The sequence below is a fragment of the Halichoeres trimaculatus genome, unplaced genomic scaffold (genome assembly GCF_033239565.1).
Source record: "Halichoeres trimaculatus isolate MK-OKI-2021-1 unplaced genomic scaffold, fHalTri1.1 fHalTri1_scaffold_11, whole genome shotgun sequence".
NCBI classification, from domain to species: Eukaryota; Metazoa; Chordata; class Actinopteri; order Labriformes; family Labridae; genus Halichoeres; species Halichoeres trimaculatus.
In genome coordinates, this window is record NW_027437189.1 from 24049175 (window position 1) to 24071491 (window position 22317).

The 22317-nt window shown below is 39.5% G+C and overlaps 3 protein-coding genes across 3 annotated transcripts; all 3 read left to right on the forward strand.

Annotated features, from left to right (window-relative positions):
- The first annotated feature begins 20 nt into the window (after positions 1–20).
- Positions 21–1727, forward strand: tnni1a (troponin I type 1a (skeletal, slow)). The gene is made up of 5 exons (XM_074681557.1): positions 21–77; positions 298–429; positions 637–726; positions 809–985; positions 1623–1727. The coding sequence occupies exons 1-5, from the start codon at positions 21–23 to the stop codon at positions 1725–1727; spliced, it is 561 nt and encodes a 186-aa protein (XP_074537658.1).
- Positions 1728–3802: 2075 nt separating this feature from the next.
- Positions 3803–10122, forward strand: lad1 (ladinin). Its single transcript, XM_074682048.1, has 14 exons — positions 3803–3903; positions 4507–4689; positions 5139–5433; positions 6325–6398; positions 7022–7193; positions 7440–7532; positions 7807–7850; positions 7928–7970; positions 8240–8280; positions 8395–8461; positions 8544–8678; positions 8764–8853; positions 9495–9620; positions 9753–10122. The coding sequence occupies exons 1-13, from the start codon at positions 3866–3868 to the stop codon at positions 9591–9593; spliced, it is 1374 nt and encodes a 457-aa protein (XP_074538149.1). The 5' UTR covers positions 3803–3865; the 3' UTR covers positions 9594–9620; positions 9753–10122.
- A 774-nt stretch (positions 10123–10896) lies between these two features.
- tnnt2a (troponin T type 2a (cardiac)) lies at positions 10897–22120 on the forward strand. Its single transcript, XM_074681384.1, has 11 exons — positions 10897–10925; positions 11147–11157; positions 16556–16580; positions 18750–18813; positions 18985–19101; positions 19192–19269; positions 19354–19464; positions 19562–19671; positions 19799–19889; positions 19973–20013; positions 22087–22120. The coding sequence occupies exons 1-11, from the start codon at positions 10897–10899 to the stop codon at positions 22118–22120; spliced, it is 711 nt and encodes a 236-aa protein (XP_074537485.1).
- The last annotated feature ends 197 nt before the right edge of the window (positions 22121–22317 follow it).

The following is a 22317-nucleotide window of genomic DNA, read 5'->3' on the forward strand; positions in this document are numbered from 1 at the left end:
TGTATTCAATGCCCTCAATGATGTTCTCCCTTCAGAGAAAACCAAAGATCTCAGCTTCAAGGAAGCTGATGCTCAAGGTGAGATGTCCCAGACCTTTTTTTTTTTTTGATAGTGTAATATAGATGTTTGACCACAAGAGGGCAGTTTACTCTTAATATACTGAGCTGTGCGATGTGCTGTGACTCTAGAAAATATTCATGTTAAGATACAAACACACGTGCTGCATGCTGTACTGTATTAATATCAGATAATCCGTTCTTACATGATGACATGTACCTGACATCAAATTTTGCACAGAGTCTGATGGTGGCAAAAGCCAAGGAAGAACTGGAACAGGAGATCCTGGTTAAAGAGGAGGAGAAAAATAAGTATCTGTCAGAGAGAGCTCCTCCTCTAAAAACCAGCGGCCTAAGCCTTGCACAGCTTCAGGTAACTCATCCAAGAAATGCCCTGAATGTCCCACATTATTCCATTCATCTGTCTTCTCAGTGACCCAGGTCATTCACACTTTCTAATAAATAAGAAAGAAGTATTCAAAGGTTTATTTACAGATAAGACAATGTTGTATAACTGAAGTAATTCAGGATACTTATGATTGCTTGTACATTCGTACTCTACACAAAACTGTATGTCCAGGACCTCTGCAGAGAGCTCCATGAGAAGATAGATGTGGTGGATGAAGAGCGTTATGATATTGAAGCCAAGGTCATGCTAAACACACGTGAGGTAAACTGCCCAGTCCAAAATACTGCACTTTATCAGCTTAATGAAAAGAAGAACCTACTTAAATTCCCTGTCCCTGCTCCAGATAAAAGACCTGAACATCAAGGTGTTGGACCTGAGGGGGAAATTCAAGAGGCCTAACCTCCGACGTGTTCGTGTGTCTGCTGACGCCATCCTTCGCTCTCTGCTGGGCTCCAAGCACAAAGTCTCTATGGACCTCAGGGCCAACCTAAAATCTGTCAAGAAAGAGGACACTGAGAAGGTGTGTGTAAGAAAAACATTCTTTCATTTGAAAAACACACAAATGAAAGTCGAACCAGCCTCAATCAGCTGTGTACCTTTAGTATGGCAATCAGAAACACACCAACAGTTTTATCCCAGCATGATGTCAGTGTTTACTGTGCAATAGGACACCTGAAAACTGTGTTCATGAGTGTGTGTGTGTCAGTGTGTGGAGGGTGTGTTAGAGATACCAAGCAGTAGGCCAGTACAGGGTGGCTACAGAGAGTGTGTATAAAAAAAGAAGGTACGGTACACAAGACAATGATCCCATTGAACACAGAGGAGAAGCTTTTGTAGCTGCTTCAGCTCACTGGTTGGTGTGTGATTGTGTGTGAGTGTGAGCAGATTAGCTGGTGCTGGTGTGTATCTGTCTGTGTGTGTTTGCAAGGATCCCTGTGTCTGTGAGAGTATTAGGTGCTTGAAACCAGTTATTCTAGTGCAGCTTTACAGTATTGTCACAGGGGATTCCCAGGTGAAAACACAGGCCTTAAAGGGTTCAGATAATAATGATGATAGGATGTTTTTTTAACCAACCTGCTCCACTTCACTTCGTCTCTTGAATGAAAAAAGACAAAAGCTGTTCTTCCTTATTCATACCATGTTTTGTATCCGTACAGAAGAGGCCTGTGGAAGACAGCGACTGGAGGAAGAACGTGGAGGCCATGTCAGGAATGGAGGGGAGGAAGAAGATGTTTGACGCTGCCAAAGGTTCTGCCCAGTGAAACGAGAAGACGTCACATGAGCAACATATCTCTTCCTGCACCTGAGCTGGTTTGATTTTCCTACAGTCTATTAAAGCTTTAAATTTCAATCCAATGACAACACTCCTTTTGTTGTCAAAAACAACAAAGTCAAATTACCATGTGCAATTATCTGTATTGTTATTATCTTTACTTAACAGACTGTTAAGAATTACAGCAAACTGTGCAGACTTTACTTTATAGGAACTAATGTGGATAGAATTGTCTTTGAATAATAATGTAACGACTGTATTTTTGTTTGATGAAAAACTGAAAACTCAACCTGTGGTTTTCTGAATTGGCTGGATTTAAAATAAAACTGTAAAAATAAACATATCATGAATTTTAAGGCTTTATTTAGATAAATAACACTGTTTAAATGTCTTTGTGAATCTTGAACTTACTTAGCACATAGACTTCCACTTGCACAATTGCAAGCTTCATGTTTTAAAGATACAACAGAGATATCAACGCTTAACTGTAAAGATTAGGCAAATTGTGCAACGTACTTTATCATGACGACTGTGCAATAAATAAAACCTGGTTTATAGCTTTTATAGTGGAGTTTCTGTGATGTGTGCCGTAATGGATGTAACATCTAAATAATTTATTGCTTCACAGATCTTGGGTTGTGACAGGGGTCTGTTGGCTCACCGATTCTGCACTGACGGAAATATATCAACAACTGCTGAATGGATTAGGTTGGAAATTTGTACAAACATCCATTTCCAACTCAGGATTAACTGCAATCCCTTTGGTGATCCCCCAGCCTTTCATCGACCACCATCACCAAGCCGCAATGTCAGTCTGTCCAATACTTTGAATCACGTCCAAATAAATGTTTGGCTAATGACTGTCCCACCTGCCTTGTGTGTGTGTGTGAGTTTGGTGCTAATTAGAAAAAGTTAACATGTGCCAGAGCACAGCCCATCAAAAGCAGAGTCCTGGCTTTGTTTTTAATCAAAGATGTGAGTAGAACACAATGTCAAACTTTCATGGATGCACCTCTTATATAGAGGCAGTACTGCAAGAGAGCACACATCTGCTAATTTGTTCATGTCTGCAAGCTGCCTGCTTATAAAACAGCCTTCCACAGCTGCTGTCTGTTTTGCATGCCCATAAAGCACTCTCTGAAGTCATCCAGTTATGGCTCTCTAATCGTTATTGCCCTATCAAGGTTGATGCAAAAGCTCTCAGACATCACGTGTCTGATACAGTTTCCTTCATGGAAGAGGAACATATGTGGACACTGCAGCTGTAAAGATACTCTGGAAAGAGACATGCAAATTAGACCTTTAAGATAGCATCTTAATGGCTGAATCAACAGGTCAACCTTATTGGGACATGAATCAACCTGGCTCATGTTAGACTAAACAACAGGTATCTGGACCAGCAACAAATCCTACATTTTTGCATTCAAAGACATACCCTGGTTGCTGTGGCCCCATGGCTTGAACAGAATATGGCAGGAACATGTGTAGTAAAATGCCAGGTGAGGTGGAGGGTGTGTTGGACTGAGTCTGGGTCAGAGTCCAGGTGAGTTCCTGTGGAAGGTGGAGCCTCACACAGCAAACAGTCTGAGTCAGACTGTGGGTTAAAATAGGCACAAATGAGGGAAAACAGAGAGAACCAAATAAGTTCAATAACAACAGAATTTTTTAAAATAAAGGATTAAAATACCATGTCTTTATGATTCCTGTTTTCAGTTTTATATCTTCTTCTCTGAATTTCCAGTTTTAGAGTAACACTGTGTTGCTTATTTACGTCTGCATAAAAACGGTGTGCAGCTTGGTGCCGTGCAAAGGCGACAAAGCAGCTAGCCTGACGTCACAGCTATCGTAACAGACACAATAATGGCACCTTCACCACTTTCATGGCCCTTTATCTTTCATATACACCGCCATACATGGTGATGCGCGCGCGCTCCCTCCCTCTCTCTCATCTTAGGTGGGTAGCTTACCTTTGCAGTCACGTGACACCTCGGTGAGCTGCAGCGGGGTAAAGGTGGACTGCTTTATACCGCTCTTACTGTAACTTGACTGCCGCCCTCAGACTCTCTGACGGTCGATTCTCTTTCTGTCGTGAACACCTGGACACTTTGGATTAATACTTCGTCCAACATGTCCATCAGTCGGAAGAACTGGTCGGCTCTTTCCAGGTAAGCTAATTCAAGTTACTCCAAATGTTCATGGAGACAGACACCTGCGTGGCTGCTGTTTGTCATGAGATGTTCTGAGTAGCTGGAAGAGACATCTTCGGATAATAATATAAAAAAAAACCCCAGACATATTTGAGGAAAATGTGTTTTCAATTGTATTGACACGACCATTACCTCTTTAGCAAACATAAACAAGTCTTAATTCTCTGTCTTCTTTGGTGTCTCATTTATCTCAGGCACCTTTACCTGAGCTGTGGTATTTAAATTGAGTCCAATATATAATAAGTCATTGTTTGCTTCAGGCTTTAAAGTTTAAGTGAAGACATGACTGGAAAAATGTAGACTGAACAGTTTATTTAAAGTTACTCAGATAAGCAAACAACCATGCCTCTATACTTATAAGCAGTTGATGGACGAGTATAGCAGGTTCTTCGTAACCGTTAGCCTATAATAATCCCTTCCACCAAGCAAAACAGGCTGTCATCTGGATTTATTGATTTGTTTAGTAGATTTTATGAATTGTTTAGTATCTTCATCCTGTCCAGGTCTCATCTTTGCTTCAGTTTCATTTCTAAACCATGTGCCTCTAATGACTGTCCTCAGCCTGGCGCGCCAGTGGACGATGGAGGATGAGGAGGAGGTGGAGAGGGAGAAGAGAAGGAGAGTGAAAAGCTCCACCGGCGCAGACCCCGACTCCGAAGTCAACCTAACAGACAGAGACACATCCAGCAGTGACACCACCCCTGAGACAGACTCCACAAGTGAGACGTCCCAGGGCCTCAACAGGTTTTTCCTCATGATTTCCTAAAGCAGATTTTATTGATTTGTGTTGCCACAACTTGATTTACAGACTGCCTGAACATGATCCCATCGCTCACAGTCCTCTGCTCCTCTCTTCTCGTTAGCAAAATGGCCAAAGGGATGCTAGTTTGTGTAAATCAATCTGCTTAGTTTGTGCACCTTTTTAAGGATGGATTTCAGAAGAAGAAGGAGAGGACTTGTAGATTTGCCCTGTGGGAATGTGTTATCTGTTTACTGTCATACACCAACAAACCTGACACCACATGTGTGGAGTCTAAAGGGGCTCAAAAACACCACCAGCTGATTACCTGGGGCAGATTCAGTTTACAAAGAAAGGAACTGTGGAGCTTTTCTTTATAGAAACCTGATCAGACCAATGAGTGACAGGTCTTTGTGCCCCTGATCTGAATTATCCATCATCCTTTGATTTTTAGTGTGGAGCAGATGCAGCTGGATTTCGTGGAGATGCTGCGTGTCCGTGATGAGAAGCGTAGAATGAGGCACGTAGAGACGCTGAGGAGACAGAAGGAGGTCGGGGAGGATGAAGCGGAGGCCTGCAGAAGCGGGGCGAGGGTTGAGTTGCTGGGTGATATGGACGAGGACGAGGCCAGTGTGTTTCCTCCCGTGCAATCCACTAAACCACGACCACCAGTGAAAACCTCTTCATACAATCCCAGAAACAGCAACAGTCGCAGCATTAGCACAAGCAGCAACATCACAAACAGACAAGTAAGAGTGGAGTCACTTCAATCAAAGCAGAAGGTATTGAGGTATTTTATTGCATAGTCAAAACTTTAACATGCTAGATGTGCAAAATAAAGTGTCAGGAAACCACTGATGATTTGGGGGATTCATCCTCTGAGGACAACAAATGTATTTAAAAGATTAATCCAACAGATTTATCACAGTCTGAGTTAACTTGTAGCTCTTCTTGAAACAAACTTTCTCGACAGAGAAGTCCTATACTGACACAGGTTGACAAACGCTACACAGACTGTAATCCACATCCAACCCAATCGTGCTTCACTTAGACATTACACAGTGGCAGCACATGGTGCCACGGCAGAGTGGTTAATCACAGTTAACTGTTACCCCACGCTGAGGGTGAGACATGTTAATCATTTCCTAGATTTTACAACAACAACTTCTTTTATTCTCCACTCAGAGATATAAATGTTACATATTCTGTAGACTTACTGAACATTTACTGGCAATATTCAGTAAGCACAAAAGTGTGATGTTTACATGTTTAACTTGCATCAATCAAACCTGCCTGCTTGAACTCACTTGTTATTCTTTTTTTCGTCTGAAAGTATAAAATCATAGGCAGATTTAAGGAAAATGAAGCTAATGCGACGTTGATCATTTCCCATCTCGTCACTTTTTTTCATGTGTATAAAGTGATAATGCAAATCATCCATAAAACCTTGATAAGGTGAACCTGAGGTCATAATTTGAACTCTTATCTTTTATAACACAGCCAGCTTCTATTCAGCGGATCTGCAAATAAGGCCATAACTGTTCTGTGTTATGTAATGCAAGGTGTGTCCCAGATGCTGTGTGAAAGCCTGTGTGCTGTGAACTCGTGTTTATTTTCTCCCTTGTTTGTTTCTTTGTCAGCACGAAAACGGGGAGTCGACAGGTAAAGCCCCTGATCCCAAGCCTCCATCCAACCCGGCACGCAAGTTTGTCAGGTTAATGAACACCCAATTTTGTTTATTGTTCATTTTTGCAGGTTTGTCTTTGGGGTGGGTCAAATACTGATCAAATAGTTTTTTAGGATGAGATAAAGGGGTATTGATTCTGCATGAGGAAGTTAAATTGCAGTGATAGACAAGAACAATGCTACAAAGAGGTTAAATAGAGACCTACTGAAAGATATTGCATCAATGAAATACATAAAAATGGTTTGTTGTTTTGTGTCGAAAAATGAGCCATACAAAGTTAGACTTATGGACATTAGTAAAGACATTTGGTAACATTTTTTAATGAGATAAAGCTAATAAAAGAACATTATCAATGAAGCTGACACAGGTTAAAACTTAAGTAGTTTACCACCTCTGAATATGCTGAGATTAAAGTCTGTCGTATTATAAAATTACCATGTGATTATCCATGGAGGGTGGATTGACACAGTAGACATACAGTCTTCATTTAAGTGTCTTTATTCTTTAAAAAGTAGGAACTCAGAGTGAGGGTGTCGTACAGATTCTTATATCTGAAGCTCTCCTGTGAGTCAGTTTTGGATCACTGCTTGATTCCTCATTCACATTTTGCAAACTGACCTTTCACCTCTTATGTGCCTCTGGTTTTGCAGCTCTGTCTCCATCTCACTCGACAGAAGTCCCTCAGTCAGCGGGTGCACATCTCCCATGAGCCCCCGCTCTCCCATGTCTCCCTCGTCGCCTGGGGTGCACTGGCAATCACCTTGCCAGAGTCCCTCTCCCCGAGGAGCTCAGAGTCCTGTCCAGAACGGACACTCACGAGAGGTATTTTAACACACACACATACACGCTGTGAGGTTACAAAACTAAACTCTGTGTGTGCTTTCACTTGACACATCGAGTTCAGTTGCTAAAAGCTTTGCTACACGCTGACATCTGCTCACTGAGTCTGAAAAAGCAGCAGCTCCCTCTAGTGATAAAAGGCAGAAGTTACAGCCTTATAAATGTTTGGCTGCATTTTTATACATGCAACCTTTGCTGTAAATTTAATGTACCTTAACTTTTCCTCAGACTGGTGAGAATGGCTCGCCGTCTAGCAGCAACTTTGAACAGACTTCCAAACCTGCGTTTGTCAGACAGAGCTCCAGGACTGTATCCTTCAGGGTAAACTCAACACTGACACATCTTTTGCTCATTTGACTTTTAAAACATGCTTTAATCTCAAATCAGCTGTTGGACTATCAGCTCACATTCATTTGCTTGTGCCGCTCAAGCTAAGGGCTCATGCTAATAATGTAGCATATTTACCAGCTTTCACTGCTGACTGGATGCTTTGTTGACACATCATAAGGTGCAAAGCGACAAACTGTGCTGGTCATTGGCTGTTTGAGGAGGATGACTGTATAACCTCTGCTGTAATATTTCTGTTTTCCATCAGATGATGAGGAAGAAAGAAGAGGAGGTTTCACCGCTGCAGAGGAGGTAAAGAAACATCATTTCGTCTTAGTATGCCATCTATTTCTATCGGTTTGGTCCCTGACTTCTTTTTTATGTTGTAGTGCAAGTGTGAGGATGGCCTCTAAGAAGTTTGAACCCAACACAGTAAGTAATTAGGAAAATACTTTTAAGACTTTAAATTGTTTTTAGAGCCTTTTTCAGTCAAGATTTATGTTTACAGTTTGAAATGAAAATATTACAACTGCCTGAGTTTCTTGGCTTTATGATTTATAATTTACACCTTGCACTTCCAGTTTCCAGTAAACTGAGTGTAAACAAGGCGATCATGTATTGTTTTTGTATTAATGTGTACATTGAGGATTTGTCATGAGTATATGGCTAACTGTTCTTTTTTGTTTGGTGGTTCGAAAAAGGACCAGAATGAGAATGAAGATAATTCATCTTTCCAGAGAAAGTATGTTGGAGTCATTTTCCTTTTTACTATTCTTACATTTAGCTAATTATATTCATAGTAAGTGTATCAAGCTGCATCTATCATAAAGGTGAGTTTTCTTTGCTGATTTTCCAGCTCCAGGCAGAGGATTTCATCCAGGTCCATCAAAGAGAAAATGGAGAGGCTGACTCAAGCTGCACAGGTCAGACTCAGACAACCGTACATGATCGCCTCAGTGAGAACTCCTTCATTTTTCTGACTTAAACTTTTTTTTATATGTGTAGAAGTCAGAAGTCATGAGATCTACTGATGTGACCCAGCGGACCCTGCACCTGCTGGATGAAGTGTCCAGGAAGAGGGGACTCTTTGAGAAGGAGCAGCCGACCTCATGCCCCACCAGTCCAGGAGTTTCCAGACAGGTATAATAAGTCTACCTTTGTGCTCTCTTTCAGGTCATTTTTATTTAAAACATGCAGCATAAACATGTTTTTGTCTTTCTTTAAGGAATTTAGAAACTTCACATCAGGGATGTCAGATCGTATCAACCGCTGGCTCAACAAAACCAACCAACCTGGGTCTACATACAATCCCACTGTGAGGCCTTTTGCTTTATGTTTTGCACAACCGCTTCCTGTAAAAGTTTTACATCTGGCAGCTAGAGGGCAGTGTTACTCTTTTAGCCTAATTGGCAGCAACAGGGTTTGTTTCTTCCATGTCCTGTATCTATCTTGAATGTACTTTGAATTATGGTAAAACTGTGTTTACATTAACTTAAAACATGATGGGTACTTTAAAAAAAGTAAATACTAAGAAGGGTGTTACAGTAAGTCCTGTTCACACTGTCTCAGAGTTACTTTGTTGTGAACAGGAGGTTTTCCCCAGCTTTCCAGGCAGCTATGATGAAATATGAAGAGGTGAATTAAATAGAAATAAATGTCCAATACATTTTCTGCCATTGAAGTAGTTAAATTAAACTAAAGGTGGTATTCTTTAGTCAATGAGTTTAAAAAGTTTACCCTTTATTCCTAAATTAAATTGTATCATGTGTAACAGATTTTGATATAAAGTGATGTGTGAATTATAAGACACGTTTATCTCTGTAAGAAAAAACTATTTGGGTCACAGAGAAGTTATTCTGACTCATATCAGTGTGTACGCTGTGGCTTTTTGTCTGTTGTTTTGAGGGTTCATTGCCTTGAAGCAATGTGTGAAAACTTTTTCATTTTTCTCTTTAGGACTTGAGACATGTGGACATCACCAGCAAGAGGAGCATTTTTGAGAACAGAGCAGAGGACAGCGACCCCAAAACCATGTCTGGGAAAATCTGCAAGTAAAGGACAACAGCTTATAACACCAAACTGGTAAGATTACTCCCCAACAGCTCATGTAATCAACAAAAACGTACCAAATACTCAAAAAGCATGGTGTTTTCTCAGGATGCTGTAGTAACTTTTATTTAGTAACTTGCTTTACTTCTGTGTGTTAAATTGCAGAATTTGGATGGCAAGAGGGCACAAGGAGAAGTGAAACATGATAGGATAACCTTGACTGATTTTTTTTTCCAAGCTTTTTTTTTCGTTTCATCACTGCTGGAGCACACCTGATGATCAGACATGACAAACAGAGCGCTAGCTAGAGCTAGCTAAATGTTTTTTTGGAAGACTACAGGAGAATGACAAAATTTAAGAAGCTTCAGTAACACAACTTTGTTCTTCTTCAAAGAGTACAATGTGTTTCCTTTTTAAACACTGAAACATGGTTCGAAGTATGTAAAAATGAAGAGGGAAGGAAAAGAGGAGAGAGATATTTTTACATGAAAAACCCTTTAGCTTTTTCTTTGATTTGAGTAATTATAAAAGCACTTTAAACAGGTGAAGGTCTTAAAGCTGATAATATCTATTTTTTAATTATAGGCGTTAACGCTCTGGAGTTGTGATGTTTTTTTTCTTATCTGCTGAAATATATGTTTTATGTTGTGTATCAACAGGCAGACTGCCACCTGTCTAAGGAATAAATGCTTTCTGACAACAAATATGTCATGATGTTTTTAATTGCTTTCTTAATACAACACATAAACAGTGTGGTCAGAGTCGCACATGTCCTCTTTAAACATCACTTATCTCGATGCAGGGAGGATGTAGATAAGACTTGAAGGTCTGTGTTTTCTCAGTGGCAGGCTGCCAATCAAGAGTGAGGAAACGTGTGTGTGTGTTTGTGTATGAATCATTGTCTGTGAGCCAGCGTGTCTTTATCAGGTTCGTCTAGCCCTGTCACACAGCAGCCTTTTAAGGAGTCATGATAACTGTGGGTACATGGTATCTCAGAAAGCTATTAATAACACAACAAGGGGTCCTAAAACCTCTTCCCCACAAAGCAGTCCATCCCTTTACCCTCTGAGACCTCACCTCTGAGTTTCTGTCAGCAAAAGCAGGGACCTCTCCTCTGCTGCACACAGGGTCAGTCTATCATCTCTCTGTCTTCAGCTCAGCCTCAGGTAAGTTCACTGATGATATGGTTTCAACCAGAGAATGCATAAATCAGACTGTAAAGTGTTCAGTCTTTAGTGTATATAACTTCATATCAACTATGTTTGATGTTTAGATTCACTGGTGCTGATCAGAGCACTCCCCTGCTGCCATGTCTGACACTGAGGAAGTAGTGGAGGAGTACGAGGAGTATGTTGAAGCTTGTTTCACTTTTCTTGGATCAAATACCTTTATGTCTCAGTCTGAAAATACACATGTGTGTCTTGGAGCAGGAAAAATGCACAGAGTATATACAGAGCAACTGCAGAAAGGATGTGTCCTTACATGTTTTGTCATGACTTTGACAAATGGCAGTCTCCTGTATCAGAGGAATAACATACATACATTTCTGCATTTCACAGGGAGGTGGAAGGTAAGGACTGTACCTGCTGTGACTCACCATATACTGTGCACTGCTGAGAGATGTGATCTGCTGTAAAAACTCAGTAAACGCATGCTCTGACAGATGTATTATCTGACTAATCCAGTGAGTTTAACACATTAACCAGTGCTGCATATAGGCTTCCAATTCACAATGGTTTTGAGAGACAAAAAATGCAAGTCATGTCTCTTATGAATGAAAACGTCACATTGATGTATTAATTTGTACAAATTCAAATGCCCACCTAGTGTGTTAGTTTACAGCCTCCATTTACACAAGGTTTTCTATGAATTAGTGGAATGGTCTGTCGTTTTGCTTAAAGCTCCTGTGAGGGGTTTTAGCTGAAAGTAAAACACCATTTATTAGGGATGTCCTGACCTTTTTTTTACTCCCGATCTGATTCCGATTTTTTACTCTGAGTATCTGCTGATCCCGATATTTCTCGATCCGATCTTTCAGCAATCCATTAGGAAAAAAGAAAAGAAAAAAACTCCTACAAGTTGTCCTTTGAGTTTTTTTAATTCTGTTTAAATGAAGATATCATTCAAGCCAACAATGATATCGCTTTTTTTCTCCACTTAGTCTAGCATTGGATCAACAAAATAAAAATAAAGCTTCTCAGTGGTGCACCACAAGATAACCTTGTATGTGTGTGACAATATGGTTGCAATTTCTTGTTTGCAATATCGTTGTATTTGTTATAATGACAAATTAAGTTCTATTCTAAAATGAATGATGATGTGCTATTATACACATTTTAATTAAAAACAAGAACTAAGGCCCAAGGCTTTTTCCGATTCTGTCTCCCCCGATCTCCGATCGTTAAAAAATGCCCCGATCCCGATCCTATCCCAATCACGTGATCGGATCAGGACATCCCTACTATTTATTTATTTATTTATTTATTTATTTATTATCTATTGTTATTATTATTATTATCTTACCGACAAACCAGAGAATCTACAGAAACTCAACATACTTAGCTATCTGTGATGCCTCAATCGGCTGACTAGAGGCAGGTGTCATATTGTGTTTACACCAGATATGAATAAAATCAATTACTAGCTTAAAGTTGAGAATGTTTTATGTTTACTCATTACGCGAATAACTCTCCATTCAAAAACATCCAAAGAATCTTGCAGAATTTTTTTTTGACACAATTTGTTGTCATCAAACATGGTTAAGCCTGACTACATTTGGGGAGGAAAAACAGTTTTGCTAATCAGGGCAGTACTAGCTTGTGAGTATACAACAGATAGCAGAAATCAAGAGACCATCAAAGTTTTTCACAACCTACTAGATCATCTGATCAAGCTTTTTCCAATGTGGCACCTGCTGAAGGTGGGCTTTAAAACTTATAAGAAAAAACAGATAGATGATGTCAGAACAAATTATTTAACTCTCATTAATGAATAAAGATAATAGAGCAACACATGGTTGTGAATTTGGACCATTTACATGTATAACTCACTCCATTCACACAACTGAGGCATGATTGTGTCACCTGTCAAAAATCTTAATGTTTATTTTCTAATGTACAGTAATTCACTCACTCAAATGAATCTATTTGTGTCATGTGTGAACACAACCCAGCAGCATAAGAGAGAACCAGCTCTACCTACACATGTAAAGAAAGATTAAGTGAAGCCTTGCAGTACCACTTCTGTCCACAGGGGGCACCAGAATCAATACTAACCATAAGGTCCTTACAGGAGCTTAAAGAATATGGGTTTGTGCTTCTCACTACAGCAATTAAAAGTATGCTGATGCCACCCACCTTTCTCCTTCAGTCAAATTTAGGGATGGGTCAATTCTTAGGAGATTCCACAGGATGTGAAGTGTAATCATTGAAGATTTTTAAAGTGATTTCCTCCTCCCCATCAATGCTTCATGTTTCTCACCATGTGCTTCCATTTATTGTTTCCTTCTTTTGTGTACTTTCCTGTCTGTGACTCAGAAGAGGAGGCTGCTGAAGGTATGTGAATCTAACAAGGTGGCACAGCTCTGACATCTGTGAATGAAAATCTTTGTGAAGAAATGAAAGATTTTGGTCGTGTTAGGTTAGTTTGACAACATTAACACAAAAGGGAAGCAATGACTGACATTCATGAATCATGGATCAGTCATTGTTTAAGAGATCTTTCTTTCTTTCTTTCTTTCTTTCTTTCTTTCTACCCTCTTTTATTTTCTTGTTTCCTTTCTTCTTCCTTCATTTCTTGCATGAAAGCTTTCTGGCTTGGCTTGGCTTGGCTTGACCCACTCTGTGCTTCTGCTCAGCAGGGGAGCAGGGGGTAGAGGAGGAAGAGGAGGAGGTGGAGGAGCAGCAGGAGAAGGAGGAGGGGGATGAGGAAGGTACTGCTTGTGATTTGAGCTGGAAGCACCTTTATGAAAAACTTTACTGGTGTGAAATCTCCCTGTTTCTAAGACCATGGTGCCAAAACCATGAGTTTTTTAGAAGCATCCTGACCTTTGCAGGAAGAGATGACTATTTGGGATAATATCATAACATAAGAATAATTCTAACTTAAAAATGATGTGATTTGACAGATTCCTTGATTTTTTTCTTTTTCTCTTTTTTTGAGCATTGATGTTTGATTCAATAATAAAATGTGTATCTAAAGGCAGGTGATTTAAACTGCTTATCAGTCAAAATTTCTGTGAAAAACTTGGGTCCATATTCAGCAGTCACCAGCAGGTGTTAGAGCTCTGACAGTGAAATTCAGCAGGTAGATGTTAGCGAGCAGGCCTTTTTTTTCTTTTTTTTTTTAAACTGTAGTTGTAGTTTTACATTGTTTTTTACTTATGGCTAATACTGTAGTAGGAAAAAACAAAGACAAAGATTTTTTTTTTTTTTTTACTGTCTAATTTTTTTTTATTTTTTTTTAGAGACAGCTACAGTATAACCAGGGTAACTTTTGATAAAAGAGTGAAATAGATCTAGTCTAGGAGCAGGTGTGTGAATGCCTCACTGCTCTGAGGGTCAATAGTTACACTTTACTGATAATAAAACGTACAACAGTAAGACGCCAAAGTTTAAACAACTTTGATGATGCTGCGCTGTGGCTAACATGGCTACGAAACAACACATTACCTCATCACTCTGCATCCTGCATCGCTAACGCTTAAACACCTGAAAGCAGTGTTAAAAATGCAGGTCTGTGTTGAATGATGTTGCTCATGGGGAGACACTACCAATTTCTTCCAAAAGGGGCATCAGGATCATCACAGTAGTGAGTTATATTAAAATGTCCCTTTTGGCTCATTACAGAATCAGGGAATGACTGTGAAGCTGTTTTTGAATGGTATACATGTCCAAAAGTTCGCCCTTGGAGTTTTCTTCAGATTTCAGTAATTTTGTTATCTCTTAAGTTTCCAAATTTAGATTGACTGCTCACGAACCTATGGACCTGATTTTAAATTTAAGGAAATGCTGATGTTTTAAAGTGGTTCTTATCTGGTTTGATTCAAAGAGGCACACACACAGACACACACTCCTCTTCACAAGCTCTTGAGCGCTGTCAGCTTAAAATACCAGAGCTGGGTAGCTCATTCTGAAACAGACCACTTGTTATCTCCCTGCAAAGGCTTTTCATGGAAACACTGTTGTCTATTCTTCAGGACAGAGGGTCAGTGCAGTGACTGGACTCACACAGTCTGGAGTCATGTCCGAGAAGTTCAAACATGCCCCTGGTTTGGCAGGAATGAAGGGAAAAAAAGGGAGAAAAGATATTTCACTCTTCTCTCAGTGTAGTCATCTCAACATGAACTTTGAAAAATGACAAGTCAAGATTTTCACAGATGTATCACTACACTCTGTATGTCTTCCTATGTCAGAAGAAACACAGGAGGAGGAAAAACCAGCTGCTGAGGAGGAAGCTAATGAAGCTAATGAAGAACAAGGTGAGGGGTTCAAAACAGTGTTGTCGTATGTCAGTTGTTGCCCTGGGAGACATCATCAGAGTGTGTAAAAGACTGTTACAGACAGAGAGGATTAATCATCATAATCAAAGACACTGACGGGAAAGTGATGCACTATCTCAGAAACATGTCACTTTGGTATGTGACGGTCTGGAGCTGTTTGATAACTTTTGTTCCCTCGTTTCTGTCTTAGTCACAGCAGACAGACACTGAGAGTAATCTCCAGGCCTCCCCTTCACTCCCAGCCCTCAGGCCACAGTGAATCAGTCAGAATTAGTTGTTAGCTGTTTAGCTTAATCAGCAATATTAAGGTGTTTCTCTATCTGAAGTCAAACATGTGACACAGGAGAGGTGTTAGTCAGATTCAGTCACAGCTTTATGTATCATTTCTCCCTTTTGACCTGTTAACGCCCAATAAGACTCCTGTGATGTGTCACAGACAGGTTATTTGTCCAACTATCAAACTGGTCTTTGAATGCAGCATTTCTGCAGCCAGTTTAGTTTATCATCTGGGGAGCTTTAATAAACCAGTTTTTGGATCTACGGATGGAATCTGTTTGGTTATTAATCAGTTCCCCACTTCAGTTCATGCTTAAATATCTCGACAACTATTAAATTCATGATCCCCTAAGGATGAAACCAAATGATGTCAGTGCTTCCATTATGCTTTTTTTTTCAGCTGTCTGTCCAACAAGTTAAATTTTATTCTCATGGAGAGAACCCCTCTGCATGAGTGAGCTGGAGTGGTATTCAGAGTTCCCAGAGGATGTACCTCGACAACTTCCTTTATTTTAAATAGTCGGGACCATCAGGCCAAAGTTCCTCTTAATGTAACAGACCCTTTTCTTTCATGTTAGTGTCATTCAGAGGTCACACATGCCTTACCGTCTTTGGTGAGAAACTGCTTATTATCACGTCTCCACCTCTTCAGAGAGCTATTTATGATACGCAACACTTGCAACACCTCTCTTTTGAAACACGTCACACAGATAAGCAAGCTCTACTTTGCTTTCTCAATTTTCTATTTTGGTCTCTGCTTACTTGTCATGTAGTCACACTGTTATTTACCCCCCTCCTAATCTCTAAGCATTATACACCCTGGCAAACTCAAACCTTTTGAGTCTTTTGTTTTGTTTTCAGATGGAGAAGGAGGAGAGGAAGGAGAGGATGGGGAAGGTAACCATGTTTATCTAAACTGCTTCAAAGTCACTGTTGGCACACTTTACACTGTTTGTCTTGGATGGCTCAGCCTAGAATCTAATCACACCAGAGGTAGCCTCGGATGAACTTTCTGCTGCAGTGAATTTCCTGCTGTGATGGGCACACACTCAGGCTCTTTTGTTTTAACCTGCTGGTATCACCTGGTAGGATCACAGAAACATTTTGGTGTTTTTTTTGGTGACAGAGTGTGTGGTCTAGGTGTGCTCATCGTTGTCTCCTCTTTCTAATTCTTTATTTTCTGTGTCAACAGAGGAGGAGGCCAAACCAAAATTCAAGTGAGTTGACACAAATGTAGCCTGCAAACACACACGCACACCAACACACACCAACACACACCAACACACAATGGGTTTATTCTTCTACAGTACTGTTGTGGAAACCAAATATTTACTGTTGGGTGATTAAGCTCCATAAAGGGAAAGACTGACTTTGGATTAGAGGAACAGTCTAACATGTTTTATCATCTTATTTGTGGGTAGGTTAGCTGCTTAGTTCAGCATAAAAGTCTAAATAAAGAAATACAGTGGGACACAGTCGACATCACTCTGTCCAAGGTAAACAAAAGTCTTTTCCAAGCACCTCTCCTGAGTACTGATGAATCTTTTGTTCAGTCTGTACAGATCTACTGCAGCTGATCAAGGAGCAGCTTTTCACTTAAGCTGTTGATTTTGGATCCTTTGGATGTGATCAGTGTTATGTTTAAACGGAGTGGGGGACAGCGATAATACCAGTTTGTGGCTATTTGTACCAGGCTGCTGCAAAGTGTGTCAGAAATCACATCTCAGTCATTGTCATTATTTCCTACATGAAACATGAAATGCTGCCAGAGCAAGCTTTTTTTTTCAGATTACATTTTGCTTAACACACGTACACAAGCATATCAAAATGCCCAATGTGCATGCATCCTTCTATTTATCTACGCAATAAACAGAGCAAAATATCCAGCTTTACTTTAAGACCATAATACTCTGTAGATAGAAATCTATACATTAGTGAACCCCTTCAAGTAGAAAATGCCAGTTTAATCATTTTTATGCTTTGTCTAAAGTAAAGAAATACACACTATAAATCAATTATAAATGAGTTTTAAGTCAATGGCCCAACTCACCAAACACATACAGAGGCCTACACTAAGATGTTATCCTTTAGACCAGGGGTCTGCAACCTTCTGCAACTTTCATAGGAGCCCTTTTGCCTTGGCTCACCTAAATTAAAGTCATTCCAGAGCCTCAATATCTACTTTATCTTCATAATTAAGACTATAGAGTGATTAAAATTCAGTACATAGTTAAAATCTAGTAAATAATTATCTATACAAGAAGTTTTTTGACTTTATAAAATTGTACTTTATTTTTTTGACCTTAAAAAAAATTGCAAACTCTTCCAAAAATTTTGAAATTCCTTAAAATTTGCTAAATTTAAAATAGAAGGGATTTTTTTTGATTAGTACATAAAAAATAAGAACTTCAAAAATATGGGAAACAATTTTTCTTTCTTCTTTTCAAATTTAACACATTGGCAAAAGTCAAAAAAATTGCAAAAATAAAAATACAGAAATTTAAAAAAAAAAAAAAAAAATGTTAACATTAGAATATCCAAAAATCACATAAAATTAATAGTACTGAATTTTCTTTTTTTATTTTTGAAATTTCCATAATTTCAATATTTTTTATTTAAAAAAAAATAAAAAATTACTATGATTTTAAAAATTTGCAAAACATTTTAACCTGAAAATTGGCAAAGATTGAAATTTAAAAAAAGGAAAATTTACAAATGTACATAATGTAAAAACAATTAAATTTTTTAAAATTTTCAGAATTTTTGAAATTTCAAAAATATTGAAATTGCATAAATTAACACTAATTGAAGGTTAGGAAATTTGCAGAAGTAAAAAAAAATCCAAAAAATGAATCAAAGAAAAAGTTTTTTTTTCTGAAATAGTTCATTAACTTGCAAAAATTACAAAATTTGTGGAAAAAATACCTAAATTTAAAAACATATATAGGCAATATTGCTCAATGCTCTTGTCTCGCTCTTAGTATTAAAACTATATTTTGCTTGTAAAAACTACTAAACATGTACTATACTACACAGGAGTACATGTGTCATTTTTAAGGCTTGAGATCTAAAGTAATATGACTGGAGACCTGGAATTTCAAACTTCTGGTAACTGTGGTTGTGTTTTAACTGCTCGTTCCACTGCTTCAGACAAAGTAATGTAGAGCACACTGACCAGAGTAGGTCATTTTACTCCAAAGAGCAGCAGTAAGAGAAAGCTTCTTACCCATGTACAGGTCGAGACCACCATTGATGAAAACACACCACTTTGCCCACAGGAGTTGCCAAAACCACAAATAAAAGCTCTTGTAGATTCAAAATTTATTTTCGATGCTGTAGATTTGATCATTATCTGTTCCATCTGTGTCTCTCTTTGTAATCGGCAGGCCATTTGTGATGCCCAACCTCATCCCTCCCAAGATCCCTGATGGAGAGAAGGTGGATTTTGATGTGAGTTACAGACAGGAAACAACACGTTTTTCTCTCAGGGCCTAGAGGCCTGGAAGAGCTCAGTCTGAGTTGATGTTCTTCCTCAAACAGCATGTCTCTTTTACACCTCATAGACCGTAGATAAATATATTTAATTTTGTTTTCACCAACACTGAATGCTTGTTGTTGTAGGACATACACCGAAAGAGGATGGAGAAAGACCTGATGGAGCTTCAGACACTGATAGAGGCTCACTTTGAGAGCAGGAAGAAGGAAGAAGAAGAGCTTGTTAATCTCAAAGAAAGAATTGTGAGAGCCTTACAGTATAACCAGTGAGGCACAAATGTATCAGTGCTCATATAGTGTTAAGTTCTGCTTAAATAATGATGTGTTTCACAGGAGAAACGTCGCTCTGAGCGAGCAGAGCAGCACAGAATCCGCAGTGAGAGGGAGAAGGAGCGACAGAAGCGTCTTGAGGTAATATTGTGCTGCTCTGAGGCAGCTTTAGAGCAATTTTAGGTCTCCAGTGGTCATCTGAGTCTTTGGATTTATGTAACCTAGGATGAAAGAGCTCGTAAGGAGGAGGAGGAGGCCAAAAAAAGAGCTGAGGATGATGCCAAGAAGAAGAAAACTCTCACAAGTCTCCACTTTGGAGGCTACATGCAGAAGTTGGTGAGTGAGTCAGAGGCTGTTGGTGGGAGTTTTTTTATGAGGTTAAAATGTGAAGGATGTAAACCAGAGCCATGTTTTACTGCTCTGTGTCCCTCAGACTGAAAAACGCAGTGGTAAGAGGCAGACTGAGAGAGAGAAGAAGAAGAAGATCCTCAGCGACAGACGTAAATCTCTGGACATTGAAAACTTGAGCCAGGATAAACTCAAGTAAGTGAAGAAGGCCTGGGGGAATAGTTTGTTTTCGCAAATATAACAACATTATGATCCGTGTGAAGCCATGAAACACCAAGTCATCAACCTGAGAGTCCCATTTTCCTGCTTCTGTGACTCACAGGGAGAAAGCTAAGGAGCTGTGGGAGTGGATGTACCAGCTGGAGGCAGAAAAGTTTGAACTGCAGTACCAGTTCGGCAGACAGAAATATGAGGTGTGTGTTTCTCAACGCATCAGCTCACAATCAGACTTCACAGACCTTGATGAAATAACATTGTCATGCCTGCTTTGTTTCAGATTAATGTGCTGAGGAACCGCGTCAGTGATCATCAGAAAACGTGAGAAATAAGCTCTGACTCTTGTTTCGTTTTCTAATGCAACTCATGCTTCTCTTACAGATCAAATATCCTCATGGAAGTTTTTTAAAGTTGGTTAACAGACTCAGTCATATGAAAGTTATAAGAAGAAACGCGCAGGAATACAGCAAATAGCCATGGTGCTGTGTGCTCCTTTGAAAAGAGTGAGATGTAGCTTCTGGACAAATTGTAAGTTTAAGAGGAGAAGACAAACACAGGGCGTCAACACAAGGGAAAAAGAATAGGTATAGTTGTTTCCAAAGTACTGCGGATATATGTGATTTGAGCATAAAAAACAGTATACAAAAGAAAAAGTTACAGGCCCAAGATTTGAGCCTTGAGGGACGCCCTTAAGTAAAGGATACAGAGTCAGCAGAGAGAGAAAAACCACGAGTTCAATAAGTACAGGATCACAAAGAATGATTAGTGAAAGGTTTAACTCAAGGAAGGCACTCAGAAAGAGAGTGTGTGTATCTAAATATCTTCTAAGTCTAACCAGAGGCAACCTCTGGTCTAAAATATGAGACAATGCCGAAGACAATGGAGAAAGACTTGATGGAGCTTCAGACAATGCAGTTTCTTGAGTGTGCACTTGAGGCTTGCTCTGAAAATACTAGATGTCACACACACACACACACACACACACTGAGCCACAAACAAACAAACACAAAGTTTCACAGCAGAAATAAACATGTTTACAGCCTGGTGCAAAAAAAAAAGGTTTCTCTGAACCATAGACTATAAAAAAAATGGACGCCATCTACCTCGGCTTGAATAGAGATCGCCACGAAACTGCTCCCCCTGGTGGTCGGCTGCAGTATAGGTTAAAAAAAATCCAGCTCTCCAGTCATTCCAGATGAGCTATGGTCAAACTTTAAATAATTAATACACCTCATAGAAATGTTTCTCACATCTGATTGTTGTGATGATTGAAGATATCATTTGGCTGCCTTGTATTGTCACTCGGCTCTCCTCAGATTCTCCCAGAATCCCTCACTGTCTTTACTGCTTCAAAACCGTACAATGGGAAATGGCGGAGCCACGCTGTCCACTGTATATACAGTCTATGGTCTGAACAGCTAATTTTTCTAATGGCACACACTGAACAGGTGTGAATGTTTTATGATAAGATATGAAGACCATGGGACTTAACGCTCAGCCCGTTTCCAATATGGCTGCGCCAGAAGATTCGCTTCAAAACCAGAAACAGACAGGTGACGTCGGGGAAACTACATCCATTTTTTTTACAGTCTGAGTCTAACACAAAAAGCTCATGAGAAAAAAAAACTGTCAGTTTTCCTGCTGATGAGTCATTTTCAGGGCGGACTAGTCTTTCTTATAATAAGACCCAGTGTCTCATTGAGAGAACCTTTTTTGATTACGGTTAAAATAAGACAAGAATAAAATAAAATGGTTCAATATTAGTTATTAATTAATTACCAAAGATTTAATTGTGTTTTTTTTCCCTGCAAGATAGGAGGAGACTGACAAAAGTTGGTTAGGGTGTTTGACTTGTGTTCTTGGACCTGAACCCAGGTTGCCAAAGATTGCAGAAATGTCTTTTGTCACAAGTTTACTAAAAATTCAAATTCCTGGGATAACTGTATGCTAGGCCTACAAAAAATCTATAATCAGCTGTGTTGTGTTATTTGGGTTTTGATCATGTCATAGTATAGTAGAAAAATAAAAAAAATTAAAAAAAGCAGAGCTACAAATGATGAATTTGATGTGAAGACTCATGTAGCCAGGCATTTAAAGGTCAAAAGAGCCCTGACCCTTAAAGCAACAGCTCTTGTTCTGATCGTTTTAAAAAGCTCTCAGACCTTCTTAGCCAGCGGTGTGACTGGGTGTGTCAGGCAGTCAGGTCAGCCGTCAAATGATTCACAGACCGACTGAAAGACAACTTGAATGTCTGTGTGATGATTGCCGTGCATTTTCAGGATGACAGAGGAATCTGCAGCCTCACGTCGGCTGGTCGAACATGTTAGTGTTTTACAGACACACAAGTTGAGCTGGAGTGCTTTGCCTCATGTCACCCTTTCTCATTTCTAACAGATCCAAGAGGACCAAGAGGGGTTTGAGGAAATAGATGCTGTCATGGCGTGGAAAAGGCCTGTCCATTAGCTTGACTCAGACACTGTTACCACTATCACCTGATATCAAGTCTCCTGCCACACCCCAAACCTCACTGAATCACAGTCAGTCCTCTAAGTTTCCTTTGTGCTAAAGGGTGTAAATAAAAAATCTTTGTCCATTCTGTGAGCCTTTTTTTTAGTGCCAGACCTC

Coding starts and splice junctions, on each gene's coding strand:
- lad1 (XM_074682048.1), top strand. CDS start 3,866: ATGTCCATCAGTCGGAAGAACTGGTCGGCTCTTTCCAG. Junction 3,904..4,506: donor AACTGGTCGGCTCTTTCCAG/GTAAGCTAATTC, acceptor GACTGTCCTCAG/CCTGGCGCGCCAGTGGACGA. Junction 8,281..8,394: donor AATTCATCTTTCCAGAGAAA/GTATGTTGGAGT, acceptor CTGATTTTCCAG/CTCCAGGCAGAGGATTTCAT.
- tnni1a (XM_074681557.1), top strand. CDS start 21: ATGTTCTCCCTTCAGAGAAAACCAAAGATCTCAGCTTCAAGGAAGCTG. Junction 78..297: donor CAAGGAAGCTGATGCTCAAG/GTGAGATGTCCC, acceptor AATTTTGCACAG/AGTCTGATGGTGGCAAAAGC. Junction 430..636: donor TAAGCCTTGCACAGCTTCAG/GTAACTCATCCA, acceptor CTGTATGTCCAG/GACCTCTGCAGAGAGCTCCA.
- tnnt2a (XM_074681384.1), top strand. CDS start 10,897: ATGTCTGACACTGAGGAAGTAGTGGAGGA. Junction 19,465..19,561: donor GAGGCTACATGCAGAAGTTG/GTGAGTGAGTCA, acceptor TGTGTCCCTCAG/ACTGAAAAACGCAGTGGTAA. Junction 19,672..19,798: donor TTGAGCCAGGATAAACTCAA/GTAAGTGAAGAA, acceptor TGTGACTCACAG/GGAGAAAGCTAAGGAGCTGT.